The 26,629-nt window shown below is 36.4% G+C and overlaps 1 protein-coding gene and 1 pseudogene across 1 annotated transcript; both read left to right on the forward strand.

Annotated features, from left to right (window-relative positions):
* The first annotated feature begins 2,739 nt into the window (after positions 1 to 2,739).
* On the forward strand, positions 2,740 to 11,185 carry LOC103942663 (annotated as a pseudogene).
* Positions 11,186 to 15,214: 4,029 nt separating this feature from the next.
* LOC103942666 (probable carboxylesterase 12) lies at positions 15,215 to 16,578 on the forward strand. The gene has a single exon (XM_009352853.3). The coding sequence runs from the start codon at positions 15,307 to 15,309 to the stop codon at positions 16,303 to 16,305; it is 999 nt and encodes a 332-aa protein (XP_009351128.3). The 5' UTR covers positions 15,215 to 15,306; the 3' UTR covers positions 16,306 to 16,578.
* Positions 16,579 to 26,629: the final 10,051 nt, after the last annotated feature.

The raw sequence follows: 26,629 nt of genomic DNA on the forward strand, positions 1-26,629 counted from the left end.
CCATTGGGCCAAATATGAGTTTTAACTCGAAATTTATTTTTGGGACAAATTTAGTCCATAATTCTCTTAGGTTAGCGAGTTGGTCTATCATAAATGTGTATTTTTTTTTATTAGTTTTGTATTTATGAATTCATTGAAACCAATGGCTAAGATCTAATATGATCAATCTTATGGTAAAAAAAAATCTATCGGTTTCAAATTTAAATGAAACGGTTAAAATAATTAGATTATTATTTTTTCATGTGTTTTATATTCTTTCGTAGTGTTTCACGAGTTTTACAATGTCGGTTTAGTGATTTTTCAATATTTATCAATTTAAATATTTTTAAGTTATAATGTTCATAAAATTAAATTAAGATAGTTTACATAATTTTTTTTGAAAGTTACTTTAGGGAAAATATCCTAAATTCATTATTTAATAATCTTAGGCTAAAATTTAACCTAGAAGGGTTGAAGTAAACAAATGTTCTGGATTAAAACCTAAATTTTCTAGATTAAAAATTTTAGGGCTTGTTTGGTATTCTATTTGAAAATTTTATAATTTCTCAAAACATTTCTTAAGAATTTTTCTTTAAAACTCAAAAACTTGTTTGGTATGTGATTTAAAAATTTTAAATTTTACAACTTAAACTAAACAAAGTGATCTATAAAGAAAGGGTTGAGAGAGAAAGAGAAGAGAGAAAGAGAGAGAGTAAAATATGATTGGAAAAAAGAGAAAGAAGTGAGAGGATCGGAAGAGATAGAGAGGAAGATGAAGACGAGTGATACTAAACAAGTTTTTAAGTTTAAAAACTCTAAAAACTTATTTTTTTGTGTTTTTAAAGAATATATTATATTTTTGAGTTAGTCTTGAGTTCCGTTTTTAAAAATAGTCATATCAAACAAATTTTTAAGGCCTAAAACTTAAAAATTGTTTTTGAGTTTAAAAAGTTAGATTTAAGCAGAATACCAAACAGACTCTTAGGTTTTAACCCAAGGGTTGGAGATGGATCTGGGTAAACCTTTGAACTGCAGATGGGGGTTGGTTGGGTCAGTGAGTTTGAATACCTTACTCTGCATATTTGATTGTAATTCTCCATTGACGAGAATTGAACATAAAACTCTTCATTAACAAATAAAAAAAAATATATCATTAGATCGTAATATCAAGCGATTTGTAAAAAGAATTTTTAATTGTGATTTAGCAAATGAACGGTCCTGATACTGTTGGCTATACTGTAGGTAAATATTTGCTGCGCGTAATCAGAGTTGAGCCTCTTGGACACGTGGAGCTGATTTAGGGTTTTCTTGGAGCCAAAGGAATATTATTATTTGAATTCTGGTAGCTGTCTCTGTCTTTCTGTATTTTCTGTGCGTTTGGGACATCAAACATTTATTTACATGAAAACTTTTTCTCTGTCAGCAGTCTACACTGCACTCTCTTTACATGAAAGAGAATCATCTTCGGATCCATTTTGAAAGGATTCTAAAATTCTCACATTCTAATCGTGTATTGTACGATGTAGCATTAATTTTTGTCAGATACTATTTATGTTTAATATTAAATAAAAAAATCAAATAATTTCTGACTATATGATACATGATGAATGATTGAGATATAAGAATCCCTATGATCCCATAAAGTGGATCCGGATGGGTACAATTCCTTTCCATAATATACATGCTATTTTTCTCTCATCTTTTTAAGTACTTTTTTTCAGGCTAACAATTAACAGGGTAGTTGTAATTTACCCTTTTTATATTTACCGGAGTAATTTACCCATTTTTTTTGTATTTTATATTTTGTTTAACCCTTTGGAAAAATTAATACATACAAAGTTCATTTTTCATATTTAATTTAGTTAGTTATTAGTGACTTAATAATACGGTCTAATAGTATTTCTCATCACATGTAAGTGAGAATTGAACTACATTATTATGACTCACTCATTGTAAGGCTTAGCTCACCCCCACCTACTTAGTATAGATAATATCGCTCATCAAAAAAAAAAAAAAATGTAGTTAGCTATCACATAATCATTACACTTGCCGCAGCTCAAGTATCAAGGACGAAGGCATCCTATTGTAAATTGACATTATATAATTCTAGTTAGTTAGGTTCGCTCGTTAGAGTTTTAAGTCAACCGAAATGTTTGACGTTGACATGGATTGACTATATTGTCTTTTTTGACAGTATAAGGCTTGATCGTCATATGTTTTTAATTTATTTTTTAATATATGGATCTCACTACCAATCAATAGGATGAAAATTAAAGTCATTTTTGTTATTTATCGATAGTTTTTTGTTTTTTTTTTACCCAGTTATTTAGTGATAGTTAATGTAACATGAGATGCAATATATTATAAAATAAAATATTTGACACATTTAGTGGATGAGAAGAAGATTTAATGTTCATATTCAATTGGTACATCCAACATCAAATTAAATTTGACAATAATTATTCTCTTATTATTATTTCAATTGAAAAAAAATAATTAATTGAACTTGATTAAGCACCATGATTGCTCGGCGGCTTGAGTTGGCTTGGCTCGTTTTGGTTCGGCTTCTTCCTACCGGGAGTTGTAATTATTTCCCTCCCAAAGTGCCACCCATTAGTACGCTAAGTTTGGCCGTACGGTCAGCTCTGCAATCAAAGTACGGTCAGCCGGTCACGCTTCCCCATAAACCCTCTCTCTCTCTCCCTCCCCACTTCATTTACCTCTTTCATCATATTTTCTTACATATTTTTCCCGTCTATCATACCTCCCATTTCAGCTTCTCCTCTGAGAAATTCAACCACCGTCGCCACCGCCACTGTCCCATTTCCCAGTCCCACCGCGCTTCCTCTCTCCGCCGTCTCTCTTCTCAAGTGCCGTCGGCATGTCCTCGGCTCAGTTACATCTCCCAACCGACAGTTACATCTCCCTCTCAAAACCCCAATCCAAGCTCTACCCTTTTTATAATTTTTCCATTTATGAAGTATTTTCCTTGTTCATTATTTCCTTTGTTGGTGTGTGTCTGTGCAGAGCTTCCTGGTGTGCCAGACGACGTTGCGGAGAAGCTCGGTTTCGAGAAGATATCCGAAGAATTCATCGGAGACTGCGACTCTAACGCTGTGCTCTTCCGGCACAAAAAGACCGGCGCCCAAGTCATGTCTCTGTCCAATGGCGCCAGGCAAAAGGTCTTCGGCATTGCTTTTCAAACGATACCGTGAGTTGTCTTCCAAAAATCTCTGCTTTTTCACTTAATGCATTTGCCCTTTTTGGCTTTTCGCCTATTTGTTTGTTAATTTATTCAACTGTTGATGAAGGACCGATTCGACTGGAGTCGCCAGCATACTGCATCACAGTGTGTTATGTGGGTCGAGAAAGTACCCGGTGAAAAAACCATTTGATGAGTTGGAAAATAGGAGCTTCAGTACTATTCTGGATTCACAAGCAATGGCTGATAAGACCTACTACTCTGGTGCTTGCACAACTACAAAGGTGAATATGAGAGGCGAAACTGGAAAAGAAATTACAATGTGGTATTCTATGTTGTTTGTATCTAGCTAGTACCTGTATTAATTCCAAACTTGCATGGTTTTTGTGATTGAATCAGGAATTGTATAATCTCATTGATGTAATCCTGGATGCCGTCTTCTTTCCTAAATGTGTGGAGGACGTCCAGATTTTCCAGGAACAGGGTTGGCATTACGAGCTCAACGACCCTTCTGGAGATATATCTTATCAAGGTTGGACATTTGATACATATGCCCGGTTCTCTTGTGTTTCTAATAAGTGGTTATAAGTTTCATTGTTTCCACGTATGAAACTAATGTGCCATTTCCACTTAAAATGTTTATTGTTCATAATTTCAGGCGTTGTCTTCAATAAGATGAAAGAGTTCTATTCTCGGCCTGGGCCTGATAATGTACTGAGGCAGACTGCTTGGCAGGCAAGTCTTGTCTAATTGTATATTCTGTATGTTTGTGACATTTTTGCTGGTTTGCATATAACTTAATCCAATCTCTCTCAATTCATTTCCGTGGGAAGTCTTATTGTTTAGTACACCCCAATATGATTATGATTTGAGCCCCCAAATAGTCTTTCGCAATTGTGATTTTCTCTTTGCTGATGGATATCATACCAAGCTTTTCCGTCTCTCTGCTCCCTCCCTCCCCCCTTCCCTACATCATCTCCTTATTCATAGAAATCATTACCTTATGCATAACTACATAATATTAGGCTAAAGGTTTAAAAAAGAGTTGTATACCTACTTTACTAAACTTAATAGCTTCTGGCTATATATCAGATACTCGTGTGCTTACTACAATGGTAGAGTTTTTTGAGGTCATTTGTTCTGTTTATATACCTTCCATCCCTTTCTCTCACGTATTAAACTACACAGTCATCTGTTACCAACTGACCGTTGCTGACTAGAAAGCTACCAGTTTGGTTATTAATATTATGCTTGCTTACTGTCATATTTTCTGTTTTTTGTTTTTAATTTCTTTCAGTATATTTCTAATATCATACATCTGGTTTCCATTTCTACAGGGCCTTTTTCCAGACAGTACCTTCGGGTTTGACTGTGCAGGGGATCCAAACATTATTCCCCAACTGACATTTGAGAACTTCAAGGTTTGTTGTGATCACTGAAGAGGAAGATTAGTTCCTTGGTATATCAGATACCATGATAAACTTTAAAACTGTGGTTGTTCATGTGTTATGAGTCTTTTGGCGTTAGGATGTATTTCTTTTATGGTTTGGTCATCGGTCCAATAGACTTATATGTTTCCTTCATTTTCAGAAGGATAACTTCTTTTTGTTGGACTTCAGAATCTAATTTTTGAGGAATGCCCTGGAGAATCCTCTGCATGTTGCCTTCAAAGGCAGCCGAACACTCATCTGAATTTCTGAACCATTTGTAGTAGCATAATAGTATTAAAATTTTTTTTGATATCTAATAGCCTGATTAGTTTCTTTCTATGGGACCATCTTCTGTCAAATTATCTAAATCTGAATTCACACATGCGCACGCACACACACATATATGCGAATTGTTCCTCAAATACTATGTTAGTGCTATAGTGCTTTTCTTTCTGAAATCTGAATTGAGAATAAAATTACAGGAGTTCCACCGGAAATACTACCATCCGAGCAACGCAAGGATATGGTTTTATGGAGATGACGATCCAACTGAACGCCTGCACATTTTGAGTGGTATTTAAACAAATCTGTTCTGTGTACATACATGTGAATGAATTGTGTTTTCCTGAAAACTTCTTTTGTTGCATGACTATTTGGTCTTTTCTCTAAAATAGTGGGCGAATTCCCAAAAGAAAATCGATGAGAAGCTGTAGTTCAAGAAAGAAACTATTGAGGATACTAATCTGGCCATTTAAAAGCATGAGTATAAAATACCTTTTACACTATCTATTACGACATGTTTTCCCTTCTAGTGACGTACTTTGAACAGTTGTTGTCTATTATACAAGTTTGTCATGTCCCATCATTTCAGTTTATACCCAATTTGTTTTGCAGAATTAAATAAACGTTATTTAAAAATAAGAAAACCAATGCGCAGCTGTTAGAGCAATAATTGGTCACTAAAATCTTGATTTATGTAATTGTTTTTCCCTTTATTGATTGTGAAGGACAATATAATTTTAAGATTTTGGAAACTAATCTCTCTCCCCTCTCTCTCTCTCTCTCTCAGAGTACTTAGACATGAATGATGCAAGCTCAGCTCCAAATGTATCAATGGTCAAACCACAAAGGCTATTTTCAGAGTCAGTTAGGATTTTGAAGAACTATCCTTCTGATAAATCCGGTGATTTAGAGAAGGAAAATGTGGTATGCCTCAGTTGGATGCTCTGTGATAAGCCCTTAGACACAGAAACTGAGCAAACAATCGATGTTTTGGTTTATTTCATGATGGGAAACTTGACACGAATCTTGCGGGAATATGGTTATCATGTTTATATCGAGATTGTTCATCTCCTTCAACCTGTATTTCGCATTGCGGTGTTTAATGTTTCTCGCAATGACATTTTAAAGGTAGAACTATTTGTCACAAGTATACTTGTAGAATTTGTCGAGGAAGGCTTTGATACACATTGTGTAGAAGCATCCATAACTACAATGGAGTTGTTCATTCTCAGAGGAGGCCATAAAAAATCTCGAGGCTTGACCTTAATGCTGCTGTCCCTTGTAAGATAAACCCTCTTTAATTTGTTTTTTCTTTGTTTTTGTTTTCTTTCATAAAACTTTCCGGGCATTATAGCTGTTTATTATTGATCATGATCTTAATATATTATATTCTATAGGGTAAATGGATACATGAGATGAAACCCTTTGAGCCTTTGAAGTTTGGAAAATCTTTAATGGAGCTGAATGCCAGAATACAAAAGGAAGGATCTAAGGCTGTCCTCTCTCCTGTAATTGAGAAATTCATATTGAAGAATCCTCATAAAGTTGTGGTAGCAATGCGGGTAATCAATCAAATAATTTTGTGCCAAACTTTGTGGCCGTGTTTATTACTCCTAACATTTGACTTCTTTTGCAGCCTGATCCACAAAAGGTTTCTTCTGATGAAAAAGCTGAGAAAGAAATATTGAGGAAAGTTAAAGTCGGTATGAGTGAAGAAGATCTCGCTGAGCTGGCACGTGCTACGCAGGAGCTGCAACTGAAGCAGAAAACTCCTGACCCACCAGAAGCTTTGAGAAGTGTTCCAAGCCTATCTCTGCTAGACCTTCCAAAGGAACCTATTCATGTTCCCACAGAGGTTATAATCACCTTAAATTTCTGATTTGTTGTGTTTATGATTAATACGAGTTTATTTATGGTGTAGTTCCTGCAAGAACAAATAATAACAAGCTTTCTATCTGTTGTATGTAGGTTGCGTATGTCAATGGAGTTAAAGTATTGCAGCATGAGCTCTTCACGAATGATGTCCTTTACACTGAAATTGTGTTCAATATGGGTTCACTAAAGCAAGAGCTTCTTCCTTTGGTACCTATTTTCTGGTAAGATGTTTTAAACCCTACCATTAATTATGAAATTAAGAAGGTTGAGTTTCATCCTCATAATGGACCACCTCGCTCAGATTACTTGATATGAACCTTGAAAAAAAAAAAAAAAAAAAAACAGATTATTTGATATGCCAGAGCCCCTTTTTGATTGAATATTTTTATGTTTTCTCTAACTATGAGAAATCTATGCTCAGGTCTTAAATTATCTCAGCCTTAAATGCAATTTTGTAATATTTGTAGAACCCCTGAGTTTCATTGATAACTTTCTTGTCCGATACTTATGCACACAAAACATGTTCTCCAATTCTGACACTCTTTTGGTGACATAGAAAAGGTATCAGCTTCAGTTACTTGGGAACTATGCAGAATTATAGAACTGCGGGTATCTTTAAGAAGAAACTTGTGATTAAATTTTTCTTTTAATGAACTGTTTCTTACTTGAAGAACAGTCATCTTTTGAAAACAAAAATTCCTTTAAGCCAAATTTGATCTTAATTTTTTAGTATATTGTGATGTTCTTGACAGTTTCACGTTACTGAAGATGGATACAAAAGACATGAGTTCTGATGAACTTCGTCACTTGATTTCAAGAAAAACGGGAGGACTATCAATCGATCCAATGATTTTGTCTGTACGGTGCAAGAAAGATCCATGCGGCCATGTAGTTGTTGGAGGGAAAGTCATGGCAGGACGTGCTGAAGACCTATTTGAACTGGTATTGTTTTTCTTTTCTTTTCAGAGCCAGCAAATGAGCATTTTCAGTTTACTTTGTTTTTTTCTGATCAATGGTGGAGGGAAATTCGAACTTGGGTGAAGTAGGTTTCACATTCTTGGGTGTGTTTATATAATTTATTACGCTATGAGTCGTTATCGGTTGCATTTCTTAACAAAGACATGTGATGCTTCATTTATGTGTACTACTTCCTTGCACCAGTTGACAATAGTTTGTTTGGTAAGGACACAGACTTATGCGTATAGGTTACACCAGAGCAATACGTGAGTGCGGAATGAATCCATTTTCCTACACATTATAATAGTTATTTTGTTGATGTAATGAAGCAATTCTATATATTTTTGGCAAAACAATAATTTTAGTGAAAAACAGAAATGAAATGAAGCAGTTCATCCAGCAACACTCCTGTCTAATCCAAAATATATAAAAAAAAAAAATTTAAGGAAATTAAATAATCTCTTAGGTTAGGCCATTTGCCAAGTCACAGTGAGACACCTCAGAATCTTTTCTTCGTCTCACGTTATATGTTAGGGCTGTAAAACGTATGGAGTAAATATCTTGATGCATTCTATGAATAACTGGATTTGAAATGTCCCGTGCAAAATTGACAACGATTTTCATTAGTAAATTGATATAAGTTTTGAAGTGGTTTGCCTTTCTTTATAAAAGTCCCTTCACTAAGAAACCGATCTTATAATTTGACACTTTCAATTACTTTTGCACAGGGGAAGGTCTCTGGGCATGTACTTGGTGTGCCATTACTCACTAAATTTTTTATCATTTTCTTCTATATTGATTTGAATTTTTTGTTTGGTTCTCAAATAGTAGACAATAAATCAAGGTTTTCATGCATTCATTTCATGTTATTGCAGATCAAGATTGTTCTTCAAGAAGTACAGTTTACAGACAAGAGGCGGTTTAAGAAGATAGTTTCCCAGTTTATAGTGAAGGTATCATTGACTTTATTCAAAAAAGCTCAATGTTAACAACTTAAGATTGCTGATCCTTAACAATTAACTATCTAATCTTGCGTTTATATTATGTCATTTCAGTGCGAAGAGACTGCTAATTATCTTGAAATTGCTGATGCAAGGATGGAAGCAAAGCTAAACATTTCGGGGTGGATTCGTGAACAACTTTTTGGTATCAGGTTGGATTAAGCTTTTCAAGTTATTTGTCTTCTGGCCTAATCTATGCATCCTTAAGCTTTTCAAGTTATTTGTCTTCTGGCCTAATCTATGCGTCCTTACTTTTCCTGTGTCTCTTCCTCTTGTGTGAAGTGTATTTTTAGAAAACCTGGAATCATTTATAATTTCCGGTGTGCGATGACATAAAAGTTAACCACTTCTTTCTTGTTGTTTAATATACATCTTACTGAAGGATTTAAAAATTTTGGTTTATTGACGTTGCCATTTTAAATATTTGCACTATCCTGTGCATCCCTCTTTGAGATGAGGAATAACTTGTGTAGGTTCAATATGAATAATCAGAAAGCTTTCAAGTCTTGCACAAATAGTTTCTTTTAGTATGGATAATTCAGCATTGAATTAAGAGAAGTAATGGGATTGATGTAGTTTCTCATACAGTTTGTATATTCTCTGTACCTAGTCAATTGGAGTTTCTGCAAGTGCTTGGAGAGAAAGTTGATCAAGATTGGGACTGGCATTTCTTCATCCCTAGAGGAGATTCGGAAGTCCATAATTTGTAAAAAAGGTTGCCTCATAAATATGATTTCTGAAAGGAAGAATCTTACCAAATCTGAGAAGTTTATTAGGAAATTTCTGGATTTGCTGCCTCATAAGTCTCCATTTGCAAGAAGAACTACATGGAAAGGTAGACTACCTTCCGAAAATGAGGCCATCATAATGCCTATTAAGGTAAGAATATAATCCTTTTTTCCTTTTTGTATATGGGCTTTTGGGTTTTGGTTTCATATTGATTGTTCTTAATTCTTGCTTTCTACAGGTTAATTATGTTGGAAAGTCTGTTAACATTCATGACACTGGTTATCAGCTTAATGGAAGTACACATGTTATCTCCAAATTTATTGAAGATGCATGGTTGTGTGATCGGGTAGGAATTAGCGATGGAGCATCTGCTTCTTGTTACTTTGATATTTACACAGGTAAAAGTTTTCCATGTTATTAATTTGCATGGACTTTTTGTTTGAAAACCTCACTGACATGTTTTGTAGGAGTATTCTCTTTCTTGTCTGATCGGGACCCCGAGTTGTTAAAGACGCTTGACGTATATGATGGAACTGGAGATTTTCTACGACAACTAGAAATAGATGATAATACTCTTAGAAGGGCCATCATTCAGGCACTCAGAGATGATTCAGTGCCCGCTTCCTGATGGCAAAAGTTGTAGTAGGTATGTGGACATCACTTCTTGTTTTGTAAATAGTGTGAACTGACACCAACGGCTAATTGTTAATATGACTGCTGATGGGAACGACAAAGTGTATGAACCCCATAATTCGACATTTGAATCTAATGCACACAACCTTCCGCAAAAGCTGGGTGATGATCATTTCACAAGTTTTTCTGAGTTTACTCCTTATTTTTCTCACCGTTCCTTTTGTTTTGTTTTGCTGCAGTTTCCTGGAGGACTATTTAATGGGAGTCACAGAAGAAGAAAGGAAAAAGAGACATAAAGAGATATTGTCAACCAGGTAAAGAGGGACAGGATTTGTTTTAGCTGATATTAACCATTGCATTCCAGGGATTTCACTGTACTAAGGCTGTCATCTTTACAAAAATTTTATGAAGTTTTAAGCGGTACTACTGCTATAACTAGATTCGGATGGCAAAGAGAAGGGAATTTGAAGCCGTACATGTTAATCTGACATTAGTTGATGAAAATTTACGACTTACATTTGTCCAAGTGAAAGCATCATCATTTTCATTGAATCATTGCAGTTCCATTTCATTTCTGGCGGCCATGGATGGCTCACATGATGCATGTAACAGAAGTTAATATTTGATTCGTATTTAGATTTTCTTACGACAACATAAGGTGCATACATGTTAAGATTTACATTGATGACACAATATGTTTACATTGTTATTCCTTCACCTTGATCACAGCTTGAAGGACTTCAAGAAATTTGCAGATGCACTCGACGCAGTTAAATATAAAGGGGTTGTGGTTGCAGTGGGATCGCCATTGGATATCAAAGCAGCACTAAAGAAGCGACCTAAACTCTTCAAACAATTGATAGCACCTCTCTTCACTGAATGAGACCTCTCAGAAAAAGCAGCAAATTAACAGTGGCTATTTTCGGAACACTTGAATTTCACCTTGTTTAGGATATGGGCTTCTTCTGTCATGGAATTCAAATAATTAAACGTGTTACTGCAGAGCAGATAGTACCGTTTACCGTTGTGGATTTGCGTAGCTATGAAGGAACCTTTGACAGTAACTATCTACTGAACAATTCCTGGGTATCCTTTACTAGGTTAAAAGTGTCCTCATGCCTTTTACAACTTTTTTGTCTCAGGGGAAACTCCTAACTTGTATTTGCAGTTTCCAATATAAAATATTTTGCTAGGAAATTATTTTCTTCGTACTACCTAGAGAAGCCACCTAAACTCTTTGAATTGTTGATGTGGTTGGGCTAGATGACTGAGGCGGTATGCTCGCCCTTCGCACTCAAATCTAAATACTCGGCCCAGCCTATCATAAACCTAAAGAAGCGACCTAAACCTAAAGTCTTGAAATTAAAGATAGAAATAGAACCCCCTCTTCAAGGATAGCACTACACCATAAATTGAAGGACTAGTTCAGAAATTGCTGCAACATTGACTCCCACCTTCTGTCTTGACTTTCAAGTAACTAGACTTGAAAGCCAATGACATGTATATGCCATATTGTGAAGATTCATTAATTAGTTAGTTTCGATGATGACATGTATATGGTGAAGGTTCGATAATTATTACACGAGAATTTATCATATATGGCCAAAATTAGTTAGTCTCTAATTTCACAAATGTCCGTTTTTTTTTTTTTTAAAAAAAAAATCACTGTTCTAAAAATTCCCCGCCTAGGCACTAGGCAACTAGCCACCGCCCCAAGTAATGTCTAGGCATTTGAAAATTAAGAAAGGACGCCTGGACCTATTGAGGTGGCTGCCTAGACTGCGTAGGCACCCGCCTAAACCCGCCTAAGCACCTACCTAGGTTGCAACTCACTTAGATAGAAAATAGATAACTTTCATTTTACATTTTATTTTTTCCAATAAATTGTAAGAGACTTGTTGAATACTTGAATGAACACATATTATATGTTTGTTCCCGATGTTTTCATTATGTTCCAATAGCTCATAATATATATGTAATTCTATTTTGTAGTTTATGAAGAAATTATATATATATTAAGTATAAATAGACACTTATTTATACGAAACATCGTAGATTTAATTAAATCCGTCTGGTTCGCCTAGGCGCTAGGCTCCAGCCCACTGCCTGACTAACGCCTAGCGTCTTTTAGAATCTTGAAAAAAATTAACTCCCAATTACAACATGCTTGAAGTCCTTAGATATTAGAGTCCATTCTTAATCTAAGTCATCCAATACACATATAAGAGGACTGACTACTTCTCATCGTAGAAAACTGACTTGTGTAAATCCCCCCAAAATGGTATGGGTACGTACTTTGACCAAATTAGGGTAGTAATCAGCATATTGGGTCATAGGAATTGAATGGAGCTTTTTGGCTTGCTTTCACTAATGATTTCTTTTCATTGTAGAAATTGTTAATGGATTTTCTTAATTTTCCTTTTCACCCCGGAATCAACTTCATGAAGTTTAGTTAATGGCAATCACTAGAATTTAGTTGTTCTGTCGTCTGTGGTATCGGCGGGGTTGGATCAGACAGAGAGTTTTACTATTTCATTAAGATCAAACAGAACTGATTTTTCTGATATGCAATGCCCTTTTATTAATGGCATAATTAAATTCATAGGTTGATATAGTCGTATACAACAATTGTTTTTGGCAGTGAATCCAGAATTATTCATAAGCTTATGAAATTTCCATATCTAGTAGGGTTTAGATTTTAGGTTTCTGATGTTTTAATTTTGAGGGTATTTGAGTCTATTCACTTGTGGTTTTGGCTATGTTTGAATTTTTGTTTATAAAAACTGCTATTTATGAAATTGGGGCTTAAATTTTGGCCATCCATGATAAAAACTCTTAGGTGCACCTAAGTAGAGTCTAGCCGCCTCTTGAACACGAGCTTCTTAAGGACAAGAACTTGCATGACTTGAGTTTAAAATTACTTTAACATCTTGGATTAATAATACAATGCTAAGATAATACAATATTGAGTTGTATTATATACTAACCAAACTCAATTTTGGGCCACTGTGGAAAGCCTTAAAGTTTGGTGCGTAAAAGAAACAAAGTAAGCCCAAGCATTAGTCGATTACAAGCTGATAAGTGCATGATGATTTTTTTTATAGTGTAAATAACATATTTAATTAAAACAGCCAAGTTATAATTGAGTCTTAAACCTCGAATGAGACCATTATCAAAAAATAAAAAAATAAAAAAAAAATTCAGTAGTGTAGTTTGAACAGTTTCCAAAATATTCAACAAATCTTCTATTATTTATGAAATAGCCGTTTAAGAGAAGGGATCCCCTCTTTTAACAAAAATAGAGATTAGTTGTAGACTTGAAGAACTCACTCCCTATTGAACTTCAACAATTCTAATCATCTATCTGTAAATCTCGATTTATAGATCATCCTTACAAAAATTCAATTCAACCCGAAACCATTTGCCTATTTAATTGTTACGATGAAATTTCAATGTTTCTTAAAACATAGTGTTCGTCAATTTATTTATACTCAATTAGATACTTCAAATATTTCCGATTTGCTAATATTTTGCAATGATAATCTATGAGGTGCAACTTGAAAACTAAACAATTTAGATCGTTGAAGTTCGATAAACCCCACAACTAATCTCCATTTAAAAAAAAAAATTGAAAATTCTTTCCCATAAAGGCTATGTATTTATGAAACTATATGCCAATACCTTAAACCCCGTTGCTTAGTGACAAATATTCAAAGCATTTTAACGAAGCTTAATAATCCAAACTACTTGTTAACAAAATTCTATTTGTCAATCAAAAGATTGTGAAAAGACAATTTGACACACCCCGACCGAGATCAGGGCATGCTGGCCGTCACGTGGAAGTGACGTAACCATGTGCATAGTGCAGAAACTAATAAAATAATAATAAAAGTACGAATAAATAAAAGCCAGCTATACACAACGTAAGAACATACATGTGCAAGCGTAAGTGTGAGAACAAAGTTCAGAGCACAAAGACCTAATGTAGTCCGGGAGAAACAACACTACATAAACACACCCGAAGGTGGTCCTACATTGGTGATAATCTATCAGATATGCCGGGAAAATTCCTCTGGGGAGCCACCAAGAGTGCTAGCCAACTAGAACCTGGAGGGGCGCAAAACAAAAAGTGTGAGTGGGCAAAAACAAAGTTTTTCAAAAACCATTTCAAAAACAAGATTCTAACCCCTCACCGTAAAACCTGTATACTTCCCAGAAAATATAATATACATATATATATATATATATAAATCATGCTCGGAAATATGCCATGTTAAATGCCTCTAAATAGAATGCAAGTGCTAAGGAAATATCAAATCAATGCCATGAAATCTGTCAGCTGGAGTCACCTAACGTGACCTATACAACTGAATCTAGAGCTCAAATCTCCATCTCACTAACCATACCTGCACACGAGTCGGAACCACCTAAAGTGGTCTATACGACAGGACTGGGTGTATAATAAGTACGCTCAAGTGCTACGATCACGTGAAGGCTGGGCGACTAATCGCGGGTCACCTACGAGTCGGAACCACCTAAAGTGGTCTGTACGAGAGGACTGGACACCTAACTTGGATCCAAGATGAGCGTGTGGTGCGGGAGGTGAACATCACGTGAAGGACTGTGCCCAACTTTGGGCGGGAGCACTAACACCTCAATTGCTAACGGAAATGACCACATTGTTTTGTTTAACAAATTTTTCACTATGAGGGTGACATTAAAAGTGCACTGCCACCACAAGGACCACGAAAAAAAAAAAAAAAATTTCCCTTTGGGTTTTTGTTTGTAGCATTTTTACATTTACCAAAAAACGGACGACGACCATCCGATTAAACCATGACCACCTAGTTTATTAGACAACCGCCAACAAACCACAACCACCGAGTTACCACATCACTAATCACCAATTGCAACTGCTCTCAGCCACATACCTTCCCGCATAACTGCCTTGCCCTGTCGTGGCACACATTAAGTGGAATGATATTAATACTACGTCATAATTAAGGGTTTCGGGTAAAATTAGCTTTTAATACATAAAATGGTATATTTAACAAGTATTTGCCCTCATTGAAGCCAACATATGCATGACTTGCATAACAAGAAACGCAAATTGTTGGAATGATCACCAACCAGATTGTTAATAGAATCTAAAACGTAGAATCCACCACGTCCACCCACCAACATATTTCAACTGTCTTCACACCCACAAGAAAGAAAAATGCCTACAATCTCCATACTTGTGTTAATTTTTCTCCTCTCTTTCGTCATGCCGAGCATGAATGATGAAATAGCGTATGATTTCTTCCCCTTCATGAGAATATACAAAAATGGTACAATTGAGCGTTTCATGGGTAAACTAAAGGTTCCTCCATCGCTCGATCCCAAAACTGGCGTACAATCAAAAGACGTTGTGATCTCACATAAGGAAAACATATCTGCGAGGCTTTACCTCCCCAGTTCCACCACCAACTCAGCCCAAAAGCTCCCTCTTCTTGTCTATTTTCATGGAGGTGGCTTCTGTGTTGAAAGTGCCTTTTCTCCAGTTTATCACAACTACGTTAACTCCTTAGTTGCCATGGCCAATGTGGTTGCTGTCTCTGTTGAATATAGGCTTGCCCCGGAGCACCCTCTGCCTATTGCTTACAAAGATTCATGGACCACTCTCGAATGGGTTGCTTCACATTTTAATGGAAACAGCTCCGAAGAGTGGCTGAAAAGATATGCAGATCCAACGCGTGTGTTTTTCTCCGGTGACAGCGCTGGGGCTAACATAGCACACCACATGGCTTTAAAAGTGGGCACAGAGGGCTTAGCTGGGTTCAAGCTCAATGGGATAGTCTTGGTGCATCCATTTTTCTGGGGGACAGAACTTAGTAGGGCAGAGTTAAAAATGCCACCAATTGTAAGAATATATATGGTCGGTCTGTGGCGTTTTTTAAACCCGTTGAGTAGTGGAACTGATGATCCACTTTTCAACCCAGTTAAGGATCCGAAACTGAGGGACTTGGGGTGTCAAAATGTGTTGGTTTTTGTTGCTGAGAAAGATTCGTTGTATGATAGGGGAAGGTATTATAGTATGGCACTGAGAAGGAGTGGATGGAAAGGGGTTGTAAAGGTATGGAAAACAAAGGAGGAGAACCATGTATTCCATTTGCTCCAACCCACTAATGAAAAAGCTGTGGCCATGATGAAAAGGATTGTTTTGTTCTTCAATTAGGTTTTCTTGCCATGGCCTCTAAAGCAGAAAAAACTTTAGCTGCAACAGGTATATACAATCATGTGTTACTTTAGTATGATAAGAGAGAAACACTCATGGTTGTATACAATTGGTGATAGGGTAAGAAAAAAGATTTCGTTGTTTTTCTCTCGGTTTTGTGCAAGTACCTTACTATGTAAATAGTGTTGCACTACAGAGTGTTTAGCATTCTGTAAGTTTGGTAGGGGGTCCCAATCGTCACTTCATATGTAAATACAGAGTTTTTAATTTTATGTAAGAAAATAAACGTGTAACATAATTTGTGTTGATTTTATAATTTTGCTGCAATGAAGAGTCTGATTGATCAACTGCATTTGTAGGCGCATGCTGATTCCGCTCCAGGTATATTTGGACCAAAATTTTAGTTTTGGGACTATTTTCAACGCATTTTTTTTTCGATATGTACATTTCTGACTATTAAATCGAATAAAGTAAAAATCAACGAACAAAATCAACACAGTATGCACATGAAGAAAAATGGTGTACAAATGATTTCCTTTTAGTTTTATGTTGTGCCTCTATACATTCGACTTTTATGAGAATTCTTGTGAGAAGTGAGTTAATGTTAAGAGTTAAATCTCTTCACCGAAGTGGTTGGAACCGGTAGGACCAAAACCAATGTAAGAAGCTTATATAGACTTGTAGCTTGCACAGCTCTCGATTTGCATCAACTCCTTTGCAAGATTACTAATTCCTTTCAATGATGAAAACTCACTATGCATCTTCATATCATGATTGTATTTGTCAAGTTAAATTGGAAGATTCATAAGGTCCATACAATCTAAATCTTGAGGATAAAATTGGGCTAAACAAACAATTTTTTGTTGATCAAAAGGTGAAAAATATTCAATGGACCCAAACATGCCATACAAAGAAGCAACTTGGTGTTTACCTCATTAAAGCAATCATTCAATTTTTCTAGTTGCATATCAAGGACTTGAAAATAGAGGTCCGCACGATAGTAATGGAAGTTATGAGTCTTGGAGCTTAGCGCTTTGATTTTCCAACTATGAAATGCAAATCATATTAGGTAATATCATTTTCCTCACAAAACTTTTGTACATCATGAAACAAGTCCCCAAAATCATCATCTCTCAAGGATTGTAGTCTTTACTTGCTTACTTCCATTAATGCCATTGCATTCGTAATATCTTGATCTTGCATACATCTTCCTCCGACAACGACGATTTGGAACTGTTCGGACCTCATTTCAATGGGAAATCATGCTCCAAGATAAACGCGGAATCTTTCAAAACCCTACCTCTACTAAAAAATGATGCTCTACCTCCTGTTGTGATACTGACGACAATTCGGATGTTGGCAAGAGTAAGAATCGTTGTTGTTTCAACTATGAAATCGAGGTTCGAGAAAGATTGGGAATCTTTGGAAAATGTCATGAGAGCACAATTGATATTGAGGTCGGATAAATTGAAAGAAATGTTGCATAGAAAAATGATGATGGCGCCAACGCCGATTCAGAAAGACGTTGTGCTATTAATAATTGGCTAAGGCGACAGTGGAGGAGGCATGGGAGAAACTCAACATGTCAAGGGCATATCGATGCCAATGGGCACTCTTCAGGTGTAGCATATAAATGACTATGCTTTTTATTGTTTTTATCTTTTAATTTTAATTTTCATAATTTCATTATTATATATGTATGTTCAATTGTCTGTATAATGTTATCCAAGAATAGTATAAAATTGTGATAATTCTAAGCCTGTTGATAAGCTACGGGTTTTGAAACAATAGAAACCTTTTTGCTCTCAAATTAGAGCAAAAGGCAAATACTTAATGTTCAATAGAAATGACCAAGATTTTAAGGGGATTTACAACTATGCAATTGCTCTGGTGTCTCCTATGATTAGATCAGAATCTTTGGCCATTGGATGATTGGTCAAGGACTCAATGACCAATGTATCAGATACATCGAAACATAATAGAATTTTTTAGGGATTTTAATTTGAAAAGTGCATTAGGACTTTTATAGGAAAATGTCTTTATTAATTTTGGATAAGGAAAATACTAGGTAGATCATCTTTTGTAAACCACATGATATGGCGAATGATGGTTGTACTCCTTTTTAATGATTTAAAGAAGAAGCCCAATCATCAACTATCACCTCATATGTAGTTTACAAAAGATGTGGTTCATTTGGATTCTTATTTGAAAATGTGGGTCATTGATTTGTGTTGCATATTTATTTATCCTATGATTAAACTAAAAGTAACTCATTGCATGATATACGTCCCAGGTTATTGCCTTTCTTTCTAGAGAGATCTTAGTATAGGCCCAAAGCCAAATCATCGTATGACAACTTTTATGTCCAAGAAATGAATAAATAAAAGTAGTGAGAAGGAAGAGGTAGATGAGGAAAAAGAAGGTGAAATAGATGAGGAAGAAGGAGGTGAAGCAGATGAGGAAGCAGGAGGTGAAACAAATGATAAAGGAAAAGGTGATGGTGACGATAAGGGGAAGAAAAATGTGACGGTGACGATGGGGACGGAGAAAAATGTGATGTTTACATTAAACGAAGCTAGTTACTTTGACTTCTTGTGAGTAAGGACCAAGTATTTTACTCAGCTTCTCACATCTAGTAGAGGTTAGAACTTGATGTTATTAGAAAACTGCTTCCTCCCAATTTGCAAAGCACATTCTCACACTACTTGTGTATAAAAGACTTGGAGAAAATACAGAAAACTTTTTCCTCCATGTCAAGTAGAAGTTGTAGGACACCACAAAATAACAGAACATATCACAACTCAACAAGAAGTTATCATGTAGAATTATCAGATTGACGAATACCAAAGCTGTACAAGTAGGAGGGTTTTATTCCACTCATCATAATAAAATTGTCGATGACGAAGTTTTTGTTTTCAAAGATGATTACCAGTAGCCCCACATTAATTCCTAATCCTAAATCAACTCTCCTGGAGTGAAAGATCACCAGCACACCAAACTCCACTTTCTTTCACTCTTCTCAAAGAAGCTACCGAAAAACAACTAAGGAAAATAAGTGGAAGCTGGCAGGTTTTACGCTAACCCTCATCTGCATTTTCCAATATCACCAGATTCAGCAAATTATGCATCTCCTCCCATGGTAACTCGCCGTCTAAATGCTCTTCAACTCCGTCTTCTAGGATTGTATAGTACCTGAATTGATACATTACAATGTTGACTGGGGCATTATTTGATAGATTGTGTCTTCATGGTACCACACATAGTGACCTTGTAACCTGTCATGAAAAGCCTGCATGCTATTAACTTCACTGTCAATAAGCAATTAGGCATGTAAAATCTTAACTTGTTTGGGGTCATGTAATATATTGCCACAAGGAATCTGTCTTCCCCTTCTTGAGGCTTCCAAGGAATCCACATCTCATCACCATCTTGCCATGCATAATATTCCAGATCCCCATCCTTCACTGCAACCACCCCTCAAACTAAATGACTAAACAACTCCCAATCAGTCTCTAAACTCAACTCTCTCTTTCTCTTCTCCATCCAAAATCTCACTTTTGTCTTGAAGTTTAGTATAGTAATAGACAAAAGTATGTGTATGCATCCTCATTAGCATGTTGTATGAAATAATCCTTCACCATTTCATCTAATATTTCCACAATCTCACCACGACTTGACACTGGAATACCTTTCCAACCTACCAATTGATTTACCTTAGCTCTCAAGTAAACATTCAATACAAGTCCGCCATCACACACAGCAACATAATGAACAATTTCGTGGAAAAACCCCCAAACCACCTCCTCACTATCAAGCGTCTCAAATTTTTCGTCACCTAGTTGTTGGAAATAAAAGATGGAGTAATCTTCGAGAGGAATGTCATCACAGTCATCCGACTAACCATGTTCGACAATACGATCTAGGACAGGCTCGTGAAAATCATTTGAGTTTGCATAATTTTCAATTTGGAGTGATGTCAAATAATGGGATAATTCATCCTCCATTGTTATTCTATAGACTGCCAATAGCAACTATTCCTCCTCCTGAGTGTCCAAAATCATCCCCTTCTTCCTCCTCCTTGTCCCCACCACCTTCGTCTTCATCTTTTTCCCCCTTCATCTCCATTTTCATCGTCATCGTCTTCTTCCTCCTCATCACCTTGTTCTTCTTCATTTGCTTTACCTACTTCACCTTTTGCTTCCTCATCATCTGCTTCGCCTTCTACTTCCTCATCTGCCTCTTCCTCCTCTTCCTCCTCACTACTCTCATCTACTCGTTTATCAGAGATACAGGTTGACACCCAAGGTTTTGGCTTTGTGCCTATACCCAGAGAGAGGCAAGAACCTAGAGGTATATACTGTACAATTAAATTAGCTTCCTTTTAATGAATTTAGGAGCTATAGCCTATAGTATTAATCACAGGAAATACAAATAATGAAACACATTTTCAAATGAGAGTCCTAAAACAACTACACAAATTAATTAACACATTTTTCGATAATAATGCAACTACACCACTATCCAAAATTAATAAACACATTTTTCTTTTAAAATCTCATTGCCATTATCCAAATTAAGGTTGAAAAAGTAAGATCAAAGACAGCTTCTCCCCTAATTCCTCGAAATTTAGGTGCATACGATTCCTTGATCAATCATTTAGTGACCCAATATTCCAATGTATACATAAGAGACACGGATCAATTGGTAAATCCCCTAAAATCTTTCATTTCTATTGAACTTTCCTCTAATATGAGAGAAAAGGGTTTCTCCAAAATTATCACAGTTTTAAAATATTCTTGCATAACATAAGACATTCAATTCAACATACATATATAATAATGAATTTATAAAAATAAAAAGATACAATAAATAAAAAACAAAGTATGCTATACCTGAGTGCCCGACATGTGCATGCACTTGACACGTCGAGCTTCTCCCACGGTTTTTCCACCATCGCCTGAGCCGTTTATAAACACCACGGCATCCTTCCGATTTGGTGTCGGCGTCAGCACCGTGAGCATTCTCTGCACCATTTCTTTCAAAGATTTTGTATCTCTCTCGAACCTCGATTTGTCAGTTGGAATGGCTACGAGTCTTACCCTTGGTGACTTACGAATTATCGCCGGCATCGCAGCCAGGAAGAGGAGAATCATTCCGCGTAGAAGTAGGGTTTTGAAAGATTCTGCATCCATGTCGAAGCAAGATTTCCCCATCGAAACTATGATTATTTCTCTTCCAGACCTGTTCGAACACTTCAGAATCTTCGCCGTCGTCAAAAGCAGAGAATCCTTTGCGAGTTGAGCTAAGGTTTTAAGAGATTCAGGACCTATCTTGGAGCTCGAATTCTCCATTGTGCTAGTAAACGATTCTTTCTATTTGCGACCTGTTCTAAGACTTCCGAATTGTCGGCGGTCGCTTTGTCAGACGGGAGGCAGAGCCGCCTGGAGTTAGGGTTTTAAGTCAGAGAAAACGAGGTCAATTTTAGAATTCAGACGATCAGGAAATGTTGTTAGAGATGAGGGAATTGCGATTGGATTTTTCATTTGCGTTTTGGCGCTCAAAAACGAAATTTAAAATTTTATATTTTTTGTTCTTTTTTTTTTTTTTTTGAGTGAGACTTCCGAATTGTCGGCGGTCGCTTTGTTAGACGGGAGGCGGAGCCGCTTGGAGTTAGGGTTTTAAGTCAGAGAAAGCAAGGTCAATTTTAGAATTCAAACGATCAGGAAATGTTGTTAGAAAGGAGGGAATTGCGATTGGATTTTTCACTTGCGTTTTGGCGCTCAAAAACGAAATTTAAAAATTTATATTTTTTGTTTTTTTTTGTTTTTTTGAGTGAGACTTCCGAATTGTCGGCGGTCGCTTTGTTGGACGGGAGGCGGAGCCACCTGGAGTTAGGGTTTTAAGTCGGAGAAAGCGAGGTCAATTTTAGAGTTCAGACGATCAAGAAATGTTGTTAGAGAGGAGTGAATTGCGACTGGATTTTTCATTTGCGTTTTGGCGCTCAAAAACGAAATTTAAAAATTTATATATATATATATATATATTTTTTTTTTTGAGTGAGGTATGGGGACCACCATTTGCTGCATTATACTACATCATCGAAGAATTTTTTTAAATTACGATTTTAGTAGGGTTTTTTAAGTACAATTTACCCCAAAAAAAGTACAATTACGATTTTAGTTGGGGGAGGAAGGATGTGAAGAGCTGCGTTATCTTAGAAACCAAAATTGAAGATCTTATAGCATTGTAAATATGCACATAAAAGCGTCTTTTAAATGTAAAGAACCAAAGAGAAGATAACGCAGCTTCCCATAACGGTCCTAGAGATGTTACAAATATGCACATAGAATTCAGAAGCACTTTCCTATTTCTCTTGAATGCCACTAAAGGTGTCTTTGGAATGCGAAGAACCAAAGAGAAGATAACATAGCTTCCCATGACGGTGGACTGGAGGTGTTACAAAATGTAAGGGGATAAGGCCCAAGCTGCCTAGAGCATTACAATCTTTACAACATTTACAAGAGAGCAGTGGATGATGAATGTCTGTAACAAGTAACACACGAGCAAAATCCTCTCGTAGTTGGGAGATCAATCAGGCAAGGAACCTATAACAAGTCAAATTTCTTCATATTCTTCGTTTTCTCAACTGGCGATACAGGTGTCAATTAAAATTCAATTGCAGCAGAAAAGCATCTAAGAAATAGTTCTCGAAGGCTAACATCTTTGGATCCACATGCCTCTTAAGTTTCTTTGATGTTGGCCCTTAAGAACCTTCTAAGTTCTGAAGGTTATGTAAGACAGTTCCAACTTAACGAAGTTCCTCTCGCCCAATTCGAGCATACTGAAAGGAAGGAAAAGGAAAAGTGTGAGAGGTGAATCTCATACTGCTATTTGCCACCAAATCTTTAAATTCTTAAGTCTCATCGAACCTTTTGGACAAGGACATACCTGCAAATGTGTGCTAAAAAAGTTGACATTTGAAAAGCCAAATACCAATTAAAAGCATCAAGAAGAATAACCACTAGTCAAATGATGGGGACAGATGCCCTGTGATCAACAAATTTTTTTACAAAAAATTGGGAAACAAAAAAAGAAAGTGTGGAAAATATGGAAGAGAATACTTTTTCTCATTATGTTTCTCTACAAGATTACAAGGATTTATATACATGATACAAGTGTGTAGGTAGGACAAGGTAGGACGGCTGTAGGACGGCTAGTGTGTAGATAGGACAAGGTAGGACGACTGTAGGACGGCTAGTGTGTATGTAGGACAAGGTAGGACGGTTGTAGGACGGCTAGTGTGTAGGTAGGATTCTTCCAATACTCCCCCTCAACCTGGATCAAGGAGGTTAATTGATCCAAGCTTGGAGAGCAGACTTTGAAACTGAGGAGAAGCAAGAGACTTCGTGAAAATATCAGCAAGTTGATCTTGGCTTCGAGTGAATGTGGTTTGAATTACCTTGGACTGGACTTGTTCCCGAACGTAGTGACAGTCAACTTCAATGTGTTTGGTTGATGTGAGATTTATAAGCACACAAATTAACCCTTTTTTTATCAGTTGTAGTGAAGTATGTAAGTAGGGATCGTTCTGGACCGGGGATTAGGAGGGATTGTTAATCACTTGGATTTGACTCAAAAACGTAAAAACACAATATAAGACACCAAACTAGACCCAAAGAATGCAAAACTAAAGTTTAAAACACTAAGACAAACCAAAGACTCAAAACAGCAAGAAAACATTCAAAACTGCCTTGAAACTACTTTCTGAGCAGTTTTAAGCACTAGAGAAGAATTTGGACGAAAATAGTTATAACTTGACTCAAGATACTCTAAAAACACAAACTAAATTGATTTCTAACTAATTTGACATTCCAAGTAAAGGGGGATTTTGATTTTGACGAATTTGGAAACAAAACTTAATACTTTGTAAAACGAACAGATTTTAAAAACGAATTCGATTGAATTTAATGGATGGGAAGCTAGCTAAGGGGTTCATCTCCACACATGTTATACTTGCACACAAAATGATTTCTAATTGCTTTTCAATAAACCATGAATTCTCAACGCCCCAGATTAACCGTGAATTGCACTAATTAACCCTCAGATTTTCCTAACGTTATTGAATTGGATGATTGCATACGACAACCCAAAACATTCCCCACAAGTCCCCTACATGATTGCATAATAGGGATACAAGCAAGAATCATTAAGTTCTATGAAAACCATAAGCATTGACGAAGCACTTGTTACTATGATTGCATGAAACTTATGCCAAGAATTTACTTAACGCGATTGAGATCATCAACCTTTACTACTTGTGAATATAATTCCATAACGATTAGGTGAAATTTCCTTATATCCTAGCATCCAATTTATGCATGAAAATTAAGCGTGCACTCTCAACCAACATACACAAATCAATGTAACTCACATAGATAAGTAAATTGAATTCACAACTTATGAAACGCAATTAGAAGTAATCAAATCATATCGCAAGCATAAACATGTATTTCGAATCCCCCCCCTAGCCAAGGGGGGGTTTAGTTCCTCATACGTACAAAACAAAGATAAGTAAATTTAACCATTGAAATCAAGGAAAAGAAACACCTAAAAATTCCAACAACTCAAACTTGAATTGTATGAACGTTTAGGCCCTTCTCCTCCTCTTTGTTGCGGCACAAGGTCTAAGGATAGGTTTTGGGATGTGTTTGTATGTGGAATGGATTGGGGAATGGTTGGGTAGTGTTTTGGAGGGATGGGGAGTGGTGAAATGGAAGGGGAGAATGCTGGAAATGAAAAGGATGCATGGCAAGGGATGTGTTGTTGTGTTGTGGTCTGAATTACTTCTTGGGAAAGCATGTGAGTGACAACTAGGATGATTGGTGGCTGCAATGATGAAGTGGGAAGGCTGGAAATGCAATGTTATGCACGGCTAGGGATTGTTATATGGCTTGGGTGATTAATCCATGGGAGAATATATATGGTTTAATGATGAAGAGTGCATGTGGTTGAAATGATAGAATGGGAAACAAGGCCCTTCCTTGCACGGCAAGGAAGGCAAACACAAAGGGGATACACGGTAAGGACTTTGATGATGCAAGAGACTTTGTTTTGTGACTTAGAATAGATAGGAGTCTTCAATGTTGCTCAAACATGAGGTCTTTTAGGATTTAACTTTCCTACTTCAAGTAGGAAACCTTGTTTAAGTAGGAATCATCATCTTCAAGTCTTCAATTTCGTCCATCCTCTTGGCTCCAAGCATATGATATCCATTCCAATCTCTAATTTGCTCCAAAAGGCTCCAAAATGCATCATTTTGCATACTTTGCCCTTAAATCCTGAAAATACATAAAACTAGCTTAAAAGACTACTTTACTAAGGAAAAACACTTTAAATGCACTAGACAAGCTAAACTAAGGTGCATAAATATGCCCCTATCATTGGTGCGTTCATGGAACACCGGATTGGAGGCAATATGCATAGCTGCTTAATTGTCACAGAAAAGAGACATAGGTGTGTTGATTGAGAACCCCAAGTCCGAGAGAAGGCCCTTGAGCCAAATAAGTTCACATGCAGTGGAAGCCATGGCTCTATACTCAACTTCGGCACTTGAGCGAGCAATTACATTTTGTTTTTTGCTCTTCCATGTCACGAGGTTTCCTCCAACCAACGTGCAGTAGCCAGTAGTGGATTTTCTATCAATAGCATTCCCTGCCCAGTCAGCATCGGTGTAGGCAATGATTTGAGTATGACCATTGTTTTTCATGACGATTCCCCGACCAATGGAGCCTTTGAGGTATCTGAGAATTCTTTTAACAACATTTAAATGAGCTTCAGTAGGTCCATGCATGAATTGGCTTACAAGACTGACGGCGTAAGTTATATCCGGTCTGGTGATGGTGAGATATATAAGCTTACCCATCAATCGTTGGTAGTAACTGATATCACCGAGAGGTTCTCCTATCAAGTTCAACTTCAATTTGCTATCAAGAGGAGTACGAGTTGGTTTGCAATCCATCATCTTCACTTCTTAAAGTAAGTCAATCACATATTTCCTTTGACTCAAAAAAAGTCCCTTGGGGGAAGTGGCCAGTTCAATCCCAAGGAAGTATTTTAAAACTCCTAAGTCTTTAATGGCAAATTGTTGATGAAGAGAATGTTTAAGAGTGTGAATCTCATCAATGTTATCACCTGTGATGATGATATCATCAACATAGATTAGTACAACTAATTTGCCAACTGATCCTATTCGAACAAATAGGGAGGAATCAGCATGACTTCTCTTGAACCCAAAATTTTCAAGTACCGAGCTCAGTTTGGCATA

The sequence above is a fragment of a genome, unplaced genomic scaffold, assembly GCF_019419815.1.
Source record: "Pyrus x bretschneideri cultivar Hongxiangsu unplaced genomic scaffold, Pyrus_bretschneideri_v1 Contig64, whole genome shotgun sequence".
In the NCBI taxonomy this organism is placed as follows: domain Eukaryota; kingdom Viridiplantae; phylum Streptophyta; class Magnoliopsida; order Rosales; family Rosaceae; genus Pyrus; species Pyrus x bretschneideri.